At 35.5% G+C, this 20,600-nt stretch overlaps 3 protein-coding genes across 5 annotated transcripts; all 3 read left to right on the top strand.

The window, feature by feature from the left end:
* Positions 1-1,005: 1,005 nt before the first annotated feature.
* Positions 1,006-6,114, top strand: LOC144841051 (succinyl-CoA:glutarate CoA-transferase-like). Its single transcript, XM_078697221.1, has 12 exons — positions 1,006-1,150; positions 1,302-1,375; positions 1,622-1,707; positions 1,940-1,990; positions 2,388-2,508; positions 2,953-3,044; positions 3,340-3,483; positions 3,719-3,814; positions 4,169-4,243; positions 4,493-4,590; positions 4,862-5,028; positions 5,620-6,114. Exons 1-12 carry the CDS (start codon positions 1,092-1,094, stop codon positions 5,769-5,771), a joined length of 1,215 nt encoding a protein of 404 aa, XP_078553347.1. The 5' UTR covers positions 1,006-1,091; the 3' UTR covers positions 5,772-6,114.
* A 5,381-nt stretch (positions 6,115-11,495) lies between these two features.
* On the top strand, positions 11,496-15,088 carry LOC144841054 (growth/differentiation factor 8-like). Of its 2 annotated transcripts, none has more exons than XM_078697225.1 (3): positions 11,496-11,948; positions 12,340-12,701; positions 13,236-14,228. In XM_078697225.1, exons 1-3 carry the CDS (start codon positions 11,546-11,548, stop codon positions 13,614-13,616), a joined length of 1,146 nt encoding a protein of 381 aa, XP_078553351.1. In that variant the 5' UTR covers positions 11,496-11,545; the 3' UTR covers positions 13,617-14,228. The 2 variants fall into 2 exon arrangements, with proteins under 2 accessions (XP_078553351.1, XP_078553352.1); XM_078697226.1 differs by having other exon boundaries at positions 11,497-11,948; positions 14,193-15,088.
* A 932-nt stretch (positions 15,089-16,020) lies between these two features.
* On the top strand, positions 16,021-20,554 carry LOC144841046 (growth/differentiation factor 8-like). 2 transcript variants are annotated; one of them, XM_078697207.1, is made up of 3 exons: positions 16,021-16,709; positions 17,852-18,213; positions 19,743-20,554. In XM_078697207.1, exons 1-3 carry the CDS (start codon positions 16,037-16,039, stop codon positions 20,103-20,105), a joined length of 1,398 nt encoding a protein of 465 aa, XP_078553333.1. In that variant the 5' UTR covers positions 16,021-16,036; the 3' UTR covers positions 20,106-20,554. The 2 variants fall into 2 exon arrangements, with proteins under 2 accessions (XP_078553333.1, XP_078553332.1); XM_078697206.1 differs by having other exon boundaries at positions 19,319-19,857.
* The last annotated feature ends 46 nt before the right edge of the window (positions 20,555-20,600 follow it).

Raw genomic sequence — 20,600 nt, 5'->3', positions numbered from 1 at the left:
TGGAGGTCACTATACATTGCGTTACAACGTTGACTTCTTTTCTCAATCTTAATCCCAGATGAGTCTCAGTTGCATGCTGTTCACATCTCATTTTTATACTTTTAATTTAATCTAAGTTTTTTTTAAACGATTTTGACTTTTAATGTACAGATTTTATACTTAACTTTGTTCTGAATTATATTTTATGTTTGTATTATCGAGGGTCCTTACCGGGATTACGCCACCCTCATTAAAGATAGTAGGCCTAATAAATTTTTAAAAAACAATAATTTCTACTTATTCGAAATAATATAATGGCTGGCTACATGCTACAGGAATTACTAAAAAATTAACGGGATTTTAGATCCGTTTTCAAACTTTATAAACATGAAAAATAAACCAGATCAAAGGTCGTGACAATTTTTATATTATATGTAAAACAAACATTACTAAAAAAGGCATGATTCTTATTGAATATTTCGAATTTTTCAAGATCGGAATAAAACATAGGCGCGCCAATATACAAATTTAGGTGGTACCAATAAAGTCTAACTCTGTCTACACTATCAAACTTTATGTGACAAAAAAATGTGATGTGCCCATATAATGGACATGATGATGTCATATCACTACCATATTTGGGCATATCACTACCATATTTGGGAATATCACATTTTTTTTGTCACATAAAGTTTGATAGTGTAGCCCATGGAGTTATAAAATTAGATCTTACTAATTATTTACTAATTTTATAACTCCATGTGTAGCCTAGGCAAGCTCAGTACTTAATACTAAGTTTCGAATCGAATCACAATCCCCTCATGCCTACACTTTTCGGATTTGTTTAAAAAAAACCAATACAAGGCAATCTTTAGATTACTTTGATAGAACACAAATAACTTGTTTTAATTGATAGGCAGCGGCCTTAATTTATAAATTTAAATTTAGAACGCACTGATTTTGTTTGCATCAAAAGTCCAATCTCAAAATTGTAGAGGGCGGTGCACACGTTATGCCTCAGTAACTCCGAATGATCACACACGAAGTTTCTTGGCTATAAAATTAATTAAAAACCCTCATAATTTAACATTATTTTATCATTTTTTAATACCATGAGCGCCGTTAATCACCTCCGTCCATTATGTGGTTACAGAGTTCTCGATATGACTAGGTAAGCAACCTGTTATTAATTAATATTAATATATTAATATTATTAATTAGGCCTATCAATTATTTTAAATACCTAGCTAGGCTAGACTATAGATCTGAACTGAACATTTACATACAGCACACTGAGCAGTAGTATCACATTCTGTTTTTAGGGTTCTTGCAGGTCCATACGCTACAATGTTACTTGGAGATATGGGAGCTGACGTAATCAAAGTTGAAAAACCAGGTAAAAATCACAATAAAGGGTCTTTCTATATTATATTGTGTGAAATCAGTATTTGAACTCAACACCCCTAAAATATCAATAGAATATTCTTTCTTCAGTTATCTTTTACTCTTCTAATCATTACTGAACACTTTTAGGAGTGGAGTATTTAGTTAGAGGTTTAGATTCAGTTATTATATATTGTAAATTTCTGTAATTTTATTCCTTTGATACCATATTCGATAATATCATTTTTTCTTTGTGTAGGATGTGGGGACGATACAAGAAGTTGGGGTCCACCATTTGTTAAGAGTGAAAGTTGTTATTTTATGGCAGTAAATCGAAACAAACGAGTAAGCTATAAAACCTTTTAAGAAAGAGTTAGAGATGACAACAACCCTCTGTCTAAAATCACATCCCACATCCTGAAACAATTTATTATTTCCATTGTGTGGTTGGTGTCAATCTAATACAGTGGCGTTTATCATCCTCCGATTTTAACAATTACCTGAAATACTGCCCTCTGTCTGACATGGCATCCTATACAATTGATTAATAATATGTTAGTTATTTTCTTGCTTTTAGAGTATAGCAGTCGATATAAAACAACCTAAAGGCAAGGATATCATAAGAGAAGTATGTATTTAACTGGGTGAGAAACAATATAAAAGAATTGAATGTCACCCAGGCATGTAATAGTATAAATATAATGATGTTTATGAGTTGAATATGGAGAATATTTTCATAAGAATGAACTTGAAAATATTTTTCCATTCAACAAATTTCATTATTTGTTTTATATAACACGCCTACTGTATTCCGAACAAAAACCCCTTGAATTTTCTGCGTTCTGTTTGACAGTTACAACAACATTTTGGGTACAACAAAAAAATAATGGAGAATGAGGTTTGAAAGAATGGCAACAATAAATAACAATACAAACAAGGAAATAGTGGACATAAAAAGTTAAAAACCTATGCTATAAGGTCAAATGATCAGGAGTTAGATTTATATATTGTGTATTTGTTGATAGATTGCAAAGAAAAGTGATGTTCTAATTGAAAACTTTGTACCCGGTGGTCTAGATAAGCTGCAACTAGGCTATGAAGATTTAAGGAAAATAGCGCCCTCACTAATTTACTGCTCAATCACAGGTACATTGCTCATACTGGTAGACCTTTTATTTGAAACCATGGGCTTAATAAATAGAGACTGCGCTAAACACACATAGGGACTTGGCTTAACTTACTAATAAATAGGGGCTATAGGCTAAACACATAAGAAATGGGCTTAAAACAGGGACTGGGATAAATAAATTGTGACTGGGTTTTTAGGGAGGAGGGACCGGGCATAAAAACGACTACCAGGCTTACAGTAGCAATAAATAGGGACTCAAATTAGCAATAACTCGGGAAATATATCTATCCATAATATATCTTCTCTGTTTTTGGTTATTACTCATCGACAATATAAACTATTTTTGTAATTTTTGTAATAAATAATAGAATTCATTTCATTCCTTGCCTATTTATGACATTGATGAAATTAAAAACAAGTTTCACTCAAATTTGTGATATTTACTTATCTTCTGGTTATAGGATATGGATCTGATGGGCCTCTAGCTAAGAGGGCTGGGTATGATGTCGTTGCCGCGGCAATGGGAGGACTACTTAACATCACTGGTCATGAGGTACATATTAACACTACGGTTTAAGTTATGTTCTCACTATATCATATTTCGGTCTGGTGGCGCGGCCTTAGAAATCTCCAGGTTGCATTACGTTTTGCGATCACATTTTGGTTTTTACAGAATCCCGAATGAGTTAGTATGAACGATTCTATTTCTAAATTCTTAAACACTACATCCATTTCTCATGATTTTTTTTATCAAAATCCGGGTTTAATGTGATCAGATCTTAAAACTGTCACTCAAGTTTATAGACCTTCAAACTTGGGGTATGCATAATGCTTGTTGCTTTTTACAGGATGGGGAACCAGTAAGAGTTGGTGTTGCTATGACCGATATAGCAACAGGCTTGTATGCCCATGGTGCAATAATGGCTGCCATTTTACAACGACAAAAAACAGGAAAAGGACAGAAAATTGATTGCAACTTACTGTCAACTCAAGTAAGTATGCTACCCTCCAATTAATGACCCCTTTTGGACCGGGGTTTGACAATTTTGGTTTCTATTCAAAATCAAGGCGAACAGCAAATTCATTCATCTGGGCTATAGAAAATGGTCACAATTGGAGTAATACAAATTAAGCGTTTACATGATTGGGTATGATTGTTCAATATGAACCAAATATCTAGTGTGAACCAGGCTTAGTAGCCTATTAACTAATATTTTTTGTACGTAGGTTGCTGTATTATCTCACATTGGGAGTAATTATTTGATTGCTGGAAAAGAGGCTAACAAATGGGGAACAGGTCACGAAAGTATTGTACCCTATCAGGTTTGTTAATGGGGCAGCATTAGTAAGATACCATTCAATATAACTAATCATGACATCAGCAGCATCATCATCAAGAGATAATGATTAATAGACACAATACCTGTACAACATTTCATCTGTGACTGTCACTATGTAGTCACTTAAACTGTCTTTTTTGACTCCTTTCCAGTGTCTCAATATCATTTTATCACATCAAAACGGCATTGTGTGAGAACAGTAGTTTACTACTGAACTATCCCCAGTATAAAGAATAAAGAAAGAAAGAAATAAAATTCAGTTCATTAGTATTTATCATTATCAATTACGGATATTGTTTTAATTCAAATTTATTCATTTGTAATTATCTTTTCATAGGCTTTCAAGACTTCAGACAATGGCTACTTGGTGGTCGGTGGCGGAAACGATCAACAGTTCTCGTCTGTCTGTAAGGTCAGTTTTCTGTTGTAAAGGTCAACTCGGTCATCATGTTTGATTATGTGTGTATAAGAATGGTACTGGAAGACACATAAACTGATGGAAAGACAGACGGACAGACAGAGCAGGGATGAGCTTACAGTAATTCAAGCGAACTGCGTTGATACTACTCTAATAACAGACTTATACCCTACTAGTTTGAATGATAAGATTTTGTCAGTGCTTTAGTCTTCTTGAATAAACAACTTTATTTTTTGTTTTTAGGTTTTAGGAATGACGAATTTGTCAAAAGATGTGAGGTATACAAGTAATAAAGATCGAGTTAAAAATAGACGGTCCTTGGTAGCTACTATAACTAAAAGGTAGGCATATGTCTATTTCATGAGATCCCTACCTGTATAGACACTACAATACAGGTATCACTCAATAGACTGCAATTTCAACTGGATTAGGTTGTGTAATTTTGCATATAAAAAGCACAAATCATCTATTGATACTGCTAGTTTTTAAAAGTGAAAAAAAAAGAAAAAACATTTTTAATGGAAAAAAGAAACTATTGAGATCTAACTAATTACACAGGTGGCTACTACAGTCCCGGGTTGATTTGTAATGTTTTTACTTTTTCATGAATAGAATTTTAGAAAAGACGATGTCAGATTGGCTGGAAGCATTTGAGGGTTCGGGTGTTCCGTACGGACCTGTCAATTCCATGCAGGAAACGTTTAGCAATCCACAGGTTATTCACAACGGGATGATACAAGAGGTAGACCATCCTGTTGCTGGTAGAATTAGAATACCAGGTGAGGCTTAAGCTTACTTAAGCGAGTTGACCAATCACAAGCGATGAATCATCCAAACTCTCACTTGTGATTGGTCAACTTGCTTGTATTGCAGTTACTGTTTCCTTGTGTGTTGCATCCTAGTGGGAACCAAGCTTTAGGGTTCATTTCATTATTTTGCTTCAAAGATACATAAAAATACAGTACAATACATAAAAAATTAATAAATTAAAAAACCAAAGACAAAATCAGGTAGAGATAGCATTTCCAAAAAGTGAACTCAATCATTATCTGCAGTCAGTTTCCGTTTTCCCTGATTAGGGATATTTAGAAATATATATTTAAAATCCAAAACATGTTGTAACAATTGAAAAGGCACTATGAGATAGAATAGAGCCAATGGGCGCCATTTTGAGTCAATTAATTATGTTTGAAAGGTTATGTAAAGCCTTTTCTATTCTGTATAAGAGATAGGATAATAGAATCCGGCTTTGAATACAAAATTGATGGACATTTTTGTATTATGTTCTTTGATAAAAGTTAAGGTGTTTGTAAGACGATGAAGATGAAAACCTAGAATTTCAAGTCAACAAGTTGTCATTCTTTCCACAGGTCCAGCGGTAAAGTTTAGTTCACATTCTAGCAATGAATGCATAGCACCACCACTCCTAGGACAACATACGGAACAAGTACTAAAAGAAGTTATAGATTATAAAGACACAACAATAGCTCAACTTCAAAAGGAACAAATCATTAACAAGTAGACCAAAGCTTGGTTCCTGCTAGGTCCTGCTAGATGCTTGATCATTGATCTGTCCCTTCTTGCGATTGGTCAATTCAGTTGACGTTGTTTTGTTGTTGTGTCCAAGTGGGAATCATGCTTAATGTACTAAATAAATTAAATAAATTAAGTCATTTTATTATATTTTTAAATGAGCGAGTCCATGTTGTAGATATACGTTTTTAAAAAGTATAATGATATATAATAATTATATTTGTTTTATATATTTTATAAATGAAAAAAAGTATTAATAGAATTTTTTAAATGCTAAACAAATACGTGTGCAGTATTTCATTCTCCTTGGTTTCTAGATTTTGTTAACTTTCATCTGTGTGCTTTCCAATGTTGAAATATAATAAAATAATAATATAATTCAATAAAAAAATTATATATTTTCAATATGAATTTTTTTTATATAAGGATGGATGGGAGTTATGAATAAAATAATATAATGATATAATTCCATTTTTAGTTTGTTATTTTATTTTACGTATTGCACCTAGTTATTTATATGGGCTAATAATTATTTATATTTTAACCATAGTGCAAAATGACATTAACATTACATTCATTATTTTTATTACCCCTGTGCCCACGCACCACAAATAATTTGAAAGACGCGCACAAACGTACGGCGGCGGATTATCAACCAAGGCTCATGTGATTGGTCACTACGGGGCGCCGTTTGGAGCATTGCTAGCTTTGTTAACTTAATTTTATTTCACAAAATTAGGATTTTTTGTCCCAAACAACATGAACAAACAAAAAATAAATAACGAAAATTGGTTTTCTTATTAGCAGTGCAAGTTTTACCCCAAAAAAAGATAATGAGAGAGAAAGACCTAAAACAGAAATGCTAATTATTTACAAACGAAATAAAAATAAATTGTATAAAGTAAATGTAAAGTGTTTTTAATAATAAAGTTTACCTTATACCAGGTGTAAATCATTACGATAAGTACCTACTTAAAGAAACAGGTGTGGAAGAGAATTGGCAGTGTGTACGACATTATTTAAAAAACTCCTTGAAAGGTTACGTATCGCTAATCGGTAAATAAACATTTTTTCAAAGATGATAAATTGAAATTTGATTCAACAAATGTTACACCTTATTGACGACTGGCCTAATAATTGATTATAAACACGCGTTAGTTAGCCTAGTCTACCTCTAGACTACCTTCCTACACTCGAACACTAAACTTTGAAAACTAAAGTTCGCTAGAAATTGCTAAAGTTTATCAACTGGTCTAGGAAAACTGGAAAACCTTTCTTTACAAATTCGAGTTTGCATGAATATCCAAACAAAAGTGTTCAAGTGTAGACTAGACATGAGTTAACACACTTTACAAAACATTGTTTTACAAACTCCGAGAAAAAGGGTTTCCAAAGTTTGCCATTGTAGAACAGTTGAAAACTGCAGAAAACAAGTTTGCATACTCGAGCAAATTTCGAGTTTGTCAGGAAATGTTTTCCAAAGTTTTCTAGTGTAACCAGTTGGAAAACTTCGGCAAACTGCAGAAAACAAGTTTGCAAACTCGAGCAAATTCCGAGTTTGTCAGGAAATGTTTTCCAAAGTTTGCTATTTTAGACCAGTTGATAAACTTCGGAAACTGCAGAAGTTTTCATAAGTCTACACTCTAGCAAACGTGTAGAAATCGGTAATTTGCTAGTGTAAAGACTTAATGCAGAAGTTGGGCCAGAAGTTTGCCCACATTTTTCGAACTTGTAGATCAGTTGACAAATTCGGGGAACTGCAGAAAACTAGTTTGCAGAAATTGGGAGAGTATAGTTTGCCGAAATTTGTGAACTTGTCGAATCAACACAGTATCTGCTGTAGTTATGCGATTCTGCTGGTGAACCAAATGACTGCTAGTATACAGTAGACCTAAACTATAAGTTAAATCATTCTGCTGCACATAATTCTTAATATTCTGTAAAAAAATGAAATATATGAGAAAGTTCATATTTTCATCAGGGGTATCGCTACACCTGGATCCTACCAAATCTCAAATATATAATGGATGAACAGGTGTGTGAGTAAGCCCGATATGTTACAATTACATCTTGAACGTTCACGAAGATCACTTTAATGGGTTATAAAGGTGCGTTATATGTACAGAAAATATAATAAATCTAAAATACTTTGATTTGATTTCTATCGAAAGATCGTGACTTTGTGGCGATAAAATGTATTTTTGTTATTTAACGAAATATAAAAATGCTGACAATATCTATTTGATTTGAATTGAATGTTTAAAAAAAACCAGATTACTTAAAGGTGAAAAGGGTGTGTGGTGTAATATAACGATAAATAGAATTCACATGATTTGTATCGGAATTCTTTATATAGAAAAAAATGTGTGTTGTGTAATGATTTTGACATTATTTAGGTTAAAAAGAGAAAAATCCGAGATCTTTTTTTTGGATTCATTATACTTTAAAATGAAATCAAAGTTTCTTATCTAACCATTTCATTTTTCGTTGCACCCTCTCTTTTAGAACGAACTCTAAATTTCAATTCGTTTTAAAATAAAACGGATGCCTTTGATCATGTTTGCAAGCACAATAAAAACGTGTAATTATTATTGTTATGAGTTAAAACTTCGTAATCTGTTTAAAAAAAATGTTTCATGGTAAATTAATAATCCATGCATTCAATATATTTTTTAATATTTAGCTATACTACTGCGTATGTCTTTTGCCTTTAGTTCCAGGCCCGTAGCCAGGGGGGTTTTATGGTTCGGGCGACATGCCCAATACCTCACCCTCATCTCTGAAAATCCTCCAAATACACAGTACAAAAGGTTATTCGTAAATTTAAAAATTCGTAAACTCGTTCGTGAATAACTCATACATTCTTCCCTGTATGAGCTTACGTCGAGCGATACGTGTCTGTACATTTCTAAGAGTTGTAAATGAATTACCGAATTTACCGAGTGAATGATAAAACAATAGGCGGTTCCGCACAGATCATGCGCATCTAACATACGGCAACACATGTTATCGTCCTTTAAATAGTCCAAGTGTGTGAGGAGGAGGAAAAAAGTACGATCGGTAGCATGCTTCATGAGAGTGTTTTTTCAGGTCAAATAGAGGTGCCATTTATCATGAATGTTATGTGCGAGAGTACCATTTCCGGCCATCAAGGGGTGTCATTTAACAAAATTGGGGACCTAAATATTTAGTGTCCGAATCCCCCCTTGACAGATCCTGGCTACGGCCCTGAGTTCATTTAAACCATTGAATAAAATATTGATAATGTTCAATGAGGTGATGAGAGGGAGGTCGGAAAGTACAGTTCATTATGAGTGAAACGATGAGACATGGCCAAGATGAGCTGCCGAAAACTCGGACCACTCTTGCCAACTTTCTGCCGCCTACAGTAACAAATTAACTATTTGATTATCGTCGGCTTGTTATAAAGGAACATTCGCACACATAACTTTGGCAAGCGATGGTTATTGTGTGGCCCAAACAAGGGGTTTTCAAACAAATACAAGTACATAACATGCCACTTCTTCGTTAATACGTAAAACGTATACGTCACACACTTATGTATATGACTAATTAATTATTCATGTTTATTTTGTGACCTTTCATGACGGGTGTCCAACCTCTGTACGACCGGGTCCGCTGTTATGTGTACTTGAATTTATTATGTCAAATTAATTGATATTTGTCAGTGATAAAAATTATATTCCGCGTGTTAAATGCACCCGTCATCAAAGCTTGTCACTGACGTCATTTTTAATATTCTCATACGAGATGTTTCTGGGTAATATTTTCCAACAGTTTTAAACAAGGCCCTATAATAGAATGAACAATTCTCCAGCCAAAATAGTGTTGACGATTGATAAAGTAAATTACTTTTTAGTATAGTGAATATCTAATCGAGTTTGAAAATGAAAGCCCCAGTTGTCTAATGGTTAGGACATCTGCATATCAAGCAGAAGGTTCCGGGTTCGAATCTTCGGTCTCGGACTTTTTATCATTCTCACAGATTTCCTCATCTTATCGTTTTAAATGATTTAATTAAATTTCAGTATATCAAGGGGCGGTTTAGAATTAATGTTCTATGCCTAATGTGTTTATGTATAATATATAATTATATATTATATATGGCAGCTTTCTCTCACTTAAAGGCAATGCATATGTCAACTGAACCAGTCAAGGACGGCCTACTCAATAATAAGTAACAAGTAATATATTAAATTTTAAATTTAAATTCAGTCGTTTCCTATTTTTCTGTGTACGCATTGAATGTCCTATTATTCTATTGTATGTTCCTATTTTTGCGAATTGTTGTGGTTTTAAATTAAACAATGCCATATACATGGTTGCAGTCGCGTGCGCAAGTTTGAGTTAGTTTTTACCGAACGACAGACCAACCGACCGACATAGTGAGCTGTAGAGTCGCGTTTGCACGCGACTAATAACAAGCCCATATACATGGCTGCAGTCGCGTGCGCAAATTTGAGTGTTTACCGACCGACCGACCGATCAACCGACCGAGCGACCGACCGACATAGTGAGATGTAAAAGTCAGTTGTATTGCAATTATGGTGTAATTGATGACTAAATAAATGTGGAATAAAAATGTAAAAATGTAAAAAAAAATGTTAAAATGTAGAGTATAAAAAATAGTTGATCTACCACCAACAATCATATCCAAATGTTACATCTGGTGGTTTTCTAGTTCATAGTTTATTTCGATAAATATTATTTCTTTATCTAGTTGAATGTAATAAACATTAACTGTAGCAGAACATAAGGTTTACTTAAGTTGACATGTTTCAATGATATTAATTATTAATCATACGCTTTGCGTGTGATCCTTCCATCAAAGAGGTTAGACGTAATATCTTTTCAAATAAATTAATGTATCACGACTGTATCTAAAGTTAAAGCTTAGTTCCCCCTTGACGCAACTCAACGACATCGGTGCAATAATGCAGTCACATTCAACAGTTATGATGTCGCGTCTGGCGTCCCTGCGTTGCGTGGGAATCCAAGCAAACAAAAACAAAACAGGGCGAGGGGATTAGAAAGAAGACTGGGGTAATCACCGAGGGTCCGATTCGGACAAATCCGTGTTACGAATCGATATTGCATTCGGTAACAAACATTGTAATCTACTGTTTTATTTTTTGCTGTAGCCCTATGTTTGTTATAATTGTTACTTTGATTTGGTTAAAATAATCATTATATCATTATACTTTTTATTATTTTCCAGAATATTTCTCAAAGAAAAAAAAAGAAAGAAAATTCCGAAAGAATGTGTTTAATTTAATTTGAAACAAAAAGAAATAAACGTTTATTTTATTTGATAACTCATAAACGAGAGTGAGTGACATTAATGGTAGTGGAGAGGAAACGGTAATGAGATGAATAGAACAGCGTGTTAATCAAATATTCGTAGTCGGAATCAGGTGAGCGGGCTCGTTCAGTAGTTCGATTCCCGTGCTGTTTTCAAGACCACCAAGTTGGTAGAAAAAATGCATAGGCCTACCTGTTGCTGCTTAATGTTTGAAACACATAAAGGTGAAAAGGTAAACAATCATTTAAATTACACAACTTTATTAATTACATTGCAATGAGCTACTTACAAAGTTTACTCTTCTACCTAGCATCACCGAATGTTAATTGATTTGATTTAAACTCGTGATTGGTCGATGGGTGCGACAAGGGTTATAAAATAGACAGCAAGGGGTATAATGCATACAGTCAAGGTCGAAGTCGACGCCGCTATACAACAAAATGCTGCCATCATGTATGTTTCTAGTGGTTGTTATCAACGTTCCTTTGTTTATGGCATGTCCGCATCACACACACGAGAGTAGTTCTAACGAAGAAAAACTTATTACAGAAGTTGATTTTGAAAATGCAACGACACCAGCGACGCCTGCTTGTGAAGATTGTGACATAGATCGAAGGAAAGACTTACAAATCGAAATGATTAAAGCTTCGATATTAAGAAAACTTGGCATGACTCAACCACCAACCTTCACTGCAAAACCACTTCCAACGAATCCACCAATGTTACAACACCTTCAGCAGTTCCAAGACATTCAAGAGGAAAGGATGTTTGCAGACGATCCAGATACAACCGACTCTCACGTAGCAGCATCAATACAACGTATATTAATCATGGCGACAGAGCGTAAGTATCAGTTATAGTCTGCAGTGACGTATGAAAGACGCACAATAGACGCGCGCGCGTATTAATTATTATCAGCATTTGAACGCGCGTGTCAAAGTATGTCTATTCACGCTGTCATCCACTCCACACACATCGTGTATTATAGATTTTTTTAAATAACAGAGCTATCGGCAATTTCACAATCGTCTTCTCTCAGAATTAGTAAAAGTCAAATCAAATTGTGATAGGTTCTGTGACTACGCCAAATTATGAAATAGGCTAGTTGTGGATCGAAGGTTTCACAACGTCTTTGACGTTTGTTAAATACTCTGTTGCTTTGTAATTGTTTTCATAGTCTTATATTAAAATGTAAAAACAAATAACATAGGCCTTATTATTTCTTATTACATAGCTCCCATAGAAATCAACTCATCAGACGTGGTTTGCTTCAACGTTGATTTACAAGGCAAAGATATCGCTTCAGCACATCTATGGGTTTACGTGCACGAAGCGGAGGTCGTTCAACGCACAGCCACGCGTCTCAGCGTTTATAACATCATTCCCGCTACACCCACCTCCCCTCAGAAAAAGAAATTGTACACAGGAAAGACGATTTCACTGAGTACTACGGATGGGGAATGGCAAAAACTTGACGCTAAAGAACTAGTGAAAGAATGGATAAAGGATAGAGGCGCCGGCTATCAGTATATTGAAATAGAAGCTGAGGATAGTTCAGGCAATGATGTGATCGTCACTGCAGTTAATGATAGGCGGGTGAGTGTAATATATAATTGTCAGTGACGCAATGAGAATACACAACATTGACGCGCGTATCATTTTCATCACTATTTTAACACGCGCGTACTAAAAGCCGTATCATTTTCATCAGAATTAAAGGTACGCGTTACGTCAAAGTTTGTGTCTACTCTCTGTCCAGACTATTCTATTATTGATTCAATGTTTAATATTAGCAAATACTTAGAAATCCTGCTCAATAAATAGTATTGTACGGCTATACACGTAATATCCAACCAACCATGACAACTTAGGGACACCTATTCCACCTCCCTGCGAAATGTTTTCTTATTGCAGGCGCAAACAGTGCATGCGCATATTTACAGCTTCATTGCATTTTCAAGGCGTATTTTATAATTCGGCTTATATTTGGCCACGACGTCACAGAATGAGTTTGGCGCAACGCGTCGTGTAATTTTTAAGTGTCTATATTCAGTACAAATTTAGATTATTACAATATTAAACAATAATTAGCAAAAATTAAGGCCATGTTGTTTGTTTTCTTGCCCACAGAGTCCCGTCTTGTCTGTGGAATTTAACAACCAACGTCGACATGGCCGATCACACGACAAACGCACGCTCAAATGTCATGGCAACAGCAGTGTGTGTTGCATGCAAGAATTGAAAATTGACTTCAAAAAATTCGGTTGGGACTGGGTTATAGCTCCGACCTCCTTTAACGCTAACTACTGTAAAGGCGAATGTCCGATCAGTCCGATGATGACGTCGTCAGTTTCAGAGTTGTCATGGTTTTTAAGTAAAGAGTCGGCTGTTAATCGGTGCTGCTCACCAACTAAATTAAAGCCATTGACTATGATCTATTCGGATAAAAATTTCCGATTTGTAGTTGACGAGGTCCCAGATATGATTGTAGAATCGTGTCTCTGTCATTGATGTTCTCATTATGTAACTAGTTGTAGTGAACTTTAATAATTAGGCTTTTTAAAAATAATAAAACGAGTATGTTGTCTACAATAAATAAAAATTCTTTTTATATTCAATCATTTAGCTCAAAGGGGAATATAGGGCACGGGTGGGGTAGGACGAGAATGCTAAGATCAAGGGACATGATAGGTCTACTAATAACCTGTCCATGTTATCGTTAGTCACACACCACAAAAACGTAACAAACGCTAAAGCTCTGTCTACACTATCAAACGTTTTGTAACAAAAAAGTGTGATGTGCCCATATATGGTAGTGATATGCTCAAATATGGTAGTGATATAACATCATCATGTCCATATATGGGCACATCACATTTTTTGTCACATAAAGTTTGATAGTGTAGACAGAGGCTTAAGACTCCCAACATTCAAATATTTATAATGGTTAACTTATGTACGCGCGCGTCAGATTTGTGTTTCTTCTTTCTATCACTTAAGTTGGCAACAGACAGATAGTTCCGTTTATATCGCAAAATAATAAGCTACATTACTATTTTCAGAATTATTGTTGTTATATATTTATAGAGACCACTTCTAGATATTGAACTTACAAGTCGAAAATCACACATGACACGGTCACCGTCAAAACGTGTGTGTCCAGAAGGGCCTGGAAGGAAGCCATGTTGTCGTCATCCAATCGTTATCGACTTTGCAGAAATCGGCTGGGATTGGGTATTAGCACCTCGCTCCTTTAAATCTCACTATTGTAGTGGCGATTGTTCTGTCAGCTTTTCACGTTTTAACCGACATACGCAATTATTGATTTTGAACAACAGTCCCATTCCTTGCTGTTCGGCGCGCAAATTTAGTGATCTTAAATTACTTTTTTTTACGGAAAATGCGGAAATTCTTTCCGCTACGATTCCACGACTGATTGTTAATAACTGTAGTTGTGTCTAACATACGTGATCATAAACACAAACGCTTTGCCATAGATGCTGTTCACATAGTCTTGTTTCAGTTTTCATTGTAAAACCAATGTTGGAATTTTAAGCTATATAAAATTCGCATTTAGATGAATTAGATCTTACGATGAATCAGGATCAAACACAAACATGATTATGTTTGATCCTCTGATTCGCCGTACACCATTTAAGTTATAAAGGACCGCAAAGCTTGATTCTTTCTTGAACGCAAGATAGTAGACCAATCACAAGCGACTCGGATAATCCATCGCGTTGTGATTGTTAAAATTGCGTGCGGTACGCTTGCGTCATTGCATTACGTTCAAGGTGGAACCAAGCGTTGTTGTTTGCCGGAATACATTCAACCTACCTGATTAAAAAAAAACTGTAACCAGTATATTAAGAATTTTGACTATGGTATTTTAATACCTCCGTAGAATAAAATAGTAGCTTAGTTAATATAATAGAGAGTTGATTAAAATGTTCACAGTTTCAATAATAAATACTAGCAAAGCATTCATTTTTAGTTTATCATTCATTTTTCGTATAATCTTGTCTTGAGTTCACTGCGCGCCAAATTGCGACGGACGCGGAGCAAGGAAGTATGCGCAACGCAAGTCATTTGACCATTAAATCAATCAATTTTATCTTAGAAAAATACATCCGAATTTATGATGAAAAACTATTGTATGAAAAAAATAAATGTATAAAAATCTTGCTTGTGAATGGTCAAATAACTTGCGTTCCTAGTACGACGTCCTTGCGTTGCGTCCCATTAGCTGGAATTTGTTACACGCATTTAAACCCTGATGGAAATTGTACGACTTGCGCACGCGCGCGTCGGTTTATTGAGCGTCTTATTACAGAACTACTATGACGCCTGCTGCCAATGGTGGCGGCAAACAGTGACAAAATCGGACCAGAAAGGTCTTTTATACAGCCAAATGAAAATATACATTGCGGAGACTTGAATGACGTGAACTACAGAAGTTCAAGTAAATAGGTGGATACAGACTAATCTAGGTCCAACAACACATACATTAACATTTATGTTACTTTGAAATGTTAATACAAACGATGTTTTTGTATATAAAACGAGTTATAATGCCATAAAAGTAGACTGAGAAAGGTGAAATGGTCACAACAAGCAAAGGGTAAACGACTGCTATCGGATGAGACACTTATTTCAATAGCCATTCAAATTCAATTCTAATGAACCGAACTATATTTTATGGATACACGTTACATACGGTTGGTTATTTTGACATTATTGACAACTGATCCAGATATGAAGATTTTTAGAGATATATTTTAATGAATAATGTATCTGAATGTCTACAACCACACAAAGTTAAACTCGCCTTCGATTGGTCGATGATAAATGGTTGCATAGGTTATATAAGGTATATACACACATGAGCTTTAACATCATTCTAAGTTTATAGTAGGACGCCAAACAACAAGATGTCAATCTTTATTTTTATTTTGCTCGTCTCTCTCGTTCCGATGCAGATGGCATCTCCACGCACGTACAATACTTCAACGGAAGATGTACGCGCAACGGAAGATGTACGCGCAACGGAAAATCAACGCCAACCGGAAGATCAACGTGCACCGGAAGTTCAACGCACATCGGAAGAGTCACGCACAATAGAAGGTGAACGCAAAACGGACGATCATCGCTCACCGGAAGATGCACGCGCAACGGAAGATGAACGCACAGCAGAAGATGAACGAACAACGTTAGATGAGCGTACAACAGAAGATAATCGCGCTTCTGAAACATCTGATCGGGAAACAGACGATCAAAGCTCCTTGTACGACGAAATGTACGAAGAGGAAATCGAAGTTACTGCTAACGAAACATTAACTTGCTCAAATTGTGAGGATGAACGAGTAACTGAATGGCAAATTGAACTGATCAAGTCATCTTTACTGTATAAACTCGGACTGACACACCCACCGAAAATAGCCAAGCGACCGATACCAGACAACCCACCGATCTTAGAGCACCTTCATCAAATTCCAGAGATGCAAAACGAAGAAATGTTCGCAGACGAACCTGTCGAATACACCGACATGGATGATACCAGCGGTTCTGCTTCAATTCAAAGAGTTCTCATATTGGCAACGGAACGTAAGTATGATTCAAACATTTATTATTTGTTCTTTCTTAATTCGAAAGAACACAAAATAGAGAAAATAGGAAGAAAACAATGGAATCATTTACAGTGTTAAAGCAAATCTTAGAAACTTATAGATTACGTTTTACAGATTAGATTACGTTAGCTTTTACGGTATCACATCATATATACATTTATTAACCTTTTTTTAAGAGTTTATATCAGCTACCTGCTTTTACGGATTTTTTTTAGAGCTTTTCCAACTTTCATAAGTCCTTGATTATTGACACCTGTTTAAGCGAATAATGTTGCCGAACTTCCGGCAGCATAATAAAATTAAAATAAACTTGAGCTTGATAAAAACATTTTTGTAAACATGTTTCGTTGTTACGCCGAACAATTTTTAATTTATTAATCTGTTATTACTACGATATTGATTATTGAAGACATAAGTTACTTAAACTTAACCTTGTCTGTCAGAGTGTTCTTAATTATTCTACTGCCATTTTCTTCCACATTTATGAAATGGACGTACATTTATTCTAAAATTTATAATTATGACTAAATATCTGGTTATAATAAAGTGATGGCATTTTCAAGCTGCACCAAAATGATTCTGCTATTAAAAAAAACCGAACCGTGAACCCTCTTAGACGCTCATTTCCCAGACTTTTTTTAAGTCCAGCAACTGGGACCTAAAAATTATAGTCGAGTTTACAAATTCGCAAAACTGTCAGCCTTAGATACTAAAGCTACCGCTATGAAACAGCTTATTGATGAATATGTCCTCTTGGCTGACTAGAGCCGCGGCGCAAAAAATCAACACTCCTAGGATGGACAAACAACATGTTTCGTCAATGATTTTTATTTCACTTTAATCGGTTATTGTACGAAACGTAGTCAAAGATGCTGCCAATACATTTTATTTTGGTGTTATGACAAAAGCAACATGTTAACGAGTAATTAAGGAAGTTATTAGCAAACCTATAAAATCATTAAGCTCTGTCTACACTATCAAACTAGTTTGATATGGTAGTGGTATTCCCAAATATGGTAGTGATATGACATCATCGTGTCCATATATGGGCACATCGCATGTTTTTGTCACAGAAAGTGATAGTGTAGACAGAGCTGAGTTGTGGTTTTTTCTATGTAGCTAAACAAGATATGATGTCTCCAAATGTGGTGTGCTTTAATATTGGTTTGGACGGACAGGACATCGCAGCGGCCAATCTGTGGATGTACGCAGACCAAGCGGACGTAGTACAACGCACAGTGACCAGTCTTCGTGTGTACATGATCATCCCCGCTACACCCACCTCCCCAGTAAAAAGAAAATTGTACAAAGAAAAAACAATTTCTTTAAGTACTACAGTCGGAAGTTGGGAACAATTCGACGCTAAACCGTTGATGATGGAATGGATGAAGGACACGGACACCAAGTACCAATATATTGAAATAGAGGCTACCGACGGAGCAGACAATAATGTAGTGATTACCGGGCCAAACGACAGACGGGTAAGTATAATACTACATCATTTTTTTTAAAATAGTTAACGACATCGCGTAAGGAAACGGCGCGCGCGTACAAAAAGTTTACAACAACCTTTGAACGCCGCCGCGAACGATTTGTGGGTCGTTGTGTGCGTGTTGTTTCATGGAAAATATTAATCAACATTAAATTTTAGCAATACAGAAGGGTTGTGGAGCCAAATTTATTGTTTAGGCCTACATTTCGGTAAAACAATAACATCCTCACTTCATTTACCATTTTAAAAACCCATTTCAAAATCTTGGATTCGACACTTAATGCTTTACCGATAGAAAATTGATTGCTGTTTAATGATTTGGTTGAGTAGCATCGATTTAATTTGATAAATTGTGCAGATTGAATAACTCGTGAACCCAGTTAATATATCTAATTCTATAATAAACTTTTTTTTTGTTCACATTCCACGTTCACATTTGTTATCTATCACTTAAAATGAAATCCTTAAATATTTATTCAATAGGTCGGCGGTGAAATATGTATAATGTAGTGTTCTAAGGGAAATATATGATCCACTTAGGTACTGGTGATTGATGAACACGGGCACTCCACACTCCTGTTGTCTCTGTCTATGAAGTTTGATGCACTATTTTTAAAAATATTTTATTTCTCTCTGGTGGAACCAGTCTTAAAGTTTCTTATGGCGTATTTAAGCTTGGTTCCCACTAGGCCGCAACGCAAAGACGTAAGCGCAAACGTAGGCTATAGTTTACGAATAACAAGCGACAGTTCGAATAATCGCTTGTGATTGGTCAAATCACTTATGTTGCGTTTACGTCAGTCTCTCCAACTGCATAAACAACATTTACGTTTACTCATTAGCATAATGTATGCACTCATATGTAAATTGAACTTAGACACACCCTTTTACTTTGTCACGTTCTTCTCTGGGATAATTTGACCACACCACCAACAGGCTGCTTGGACTTTTGGGATCTGTAGATACATTTTTGACTGATTAGATGAGCCTAGAATCGATCGGCCACTGCACCGTGCGACAATAAAAACAAAACATTTTTATTTTATCATTCAAAAATGGCCATGTTGTCAATCAATTTATTTTCTTGCCCACAGAGTCCAGCGTTGTCTGTGGAATTTACCAAGAAAAGACGACATGGCCGATCACACAACAAACGCACACACAAATGTCATGGCAACAGCAGTGTGTGCTGCATGCAAGAATTGAAAATTGACTTCCGAAAATTCGGTTGGGACTGGGTTATAGCTCCGACCTCCTTTAATGCAAACTACTGTAAAGGCCAATGTCCAATCAGTGCAATGGTGGCGCCTGGGAGTTCTCTGTACCTACACCACGATCCTTCATTCGCCCAGTGTTGTTCCCCAACCAGTTTTAAGCCCCTTACTATCATATATTACACCGACAATCAGGACCGATTCGTTGTACAAAACGTCGACGATATGATAGTTGAATCTTGCAGCTGCCGTTGATTAAAATGAAATACATAAATGTTGAGAATTTTTGTATCTGTTTATATAGAGACCACTTCTAGATATTGCCCTACGAAAACGTAAAGTGCGACCAACACCAAAACGAATATGTCCAGACGTTGGAAGGAAGCCATGTTGTCGTCATCCAATCGTTATCGACTTTGCAGAAATCGGCTGGGATTGGGTATTAGCACCTCGCTCCTTTAAAACACATTATTGTAGTGGCGATTGTTCTGTTAGCTTTTCACGTTTTAACCGACACACGCAATTATTGATTTTAAACAACAGTCCAATTCCCTGCTGTTCGGCGCGTAAATATGCCGATCTCAGACTTTTGTACTTTACGGAAAATTCCGAAATTGTTCCAGCCCAAATACATGGTCTGATTGTTGAGGAATGCGGCTGCGCATAATACAGTTTTATTGCAACTACTGCAGTATTCCCATTGTGTACAGCAAATATAATGTTTTTTTTTGTTTTATGATAGACCATAATATATAGTTTTAACGACTTCAACGATGACAAGTAGAAAGTCAGATTAGAAAAACATGTAGAAATATATAAAATTTATATAAATATACCAATTACCTTTGCATTATACTGTACAACACCTAAAAACTTACCTCTTTTAAAAGCTTGGTTCCCACTAGGACGCAATGCAATGATGGATCATTCATAAATGTCTCGCTTGTGATTAGTCAACTCATTTGACTTCTTGCGCGCGCGCACGTCACTGCGTTGCGTCCAAGTGGGAAGCAAGCTTTATGATTAACTGCCTCTAATGTTTAACTGCCTCTAATGTTTAATTGCCTCTAATGTTTAATTGCCAGTTATTTTTACTAATAAAATCAACTTCAGGAATATTTTGTTTATGTATTGTGTGTTGAGTATTTATACTAATTATTTT

The sequence above is a fragment of the Antedon bifida genome, chromosome 4 (genome assembly GCF_963402885.1).
Source record: "Antedon bifida chromosome 4, ecAntBifi1.1, whole genome shotgun sequence".
Classification (NCBI taxonomy): Eukaryota; Metazoa; Echinodermata; class Crinoidea; order Comatulida; family Antedonidae; genus Antedon; species Antedon bifida.
Note: the sequence above shows the minus strand (reverse complement) of the source record. Positions and strands in the feature narration are given on the sequence as shown.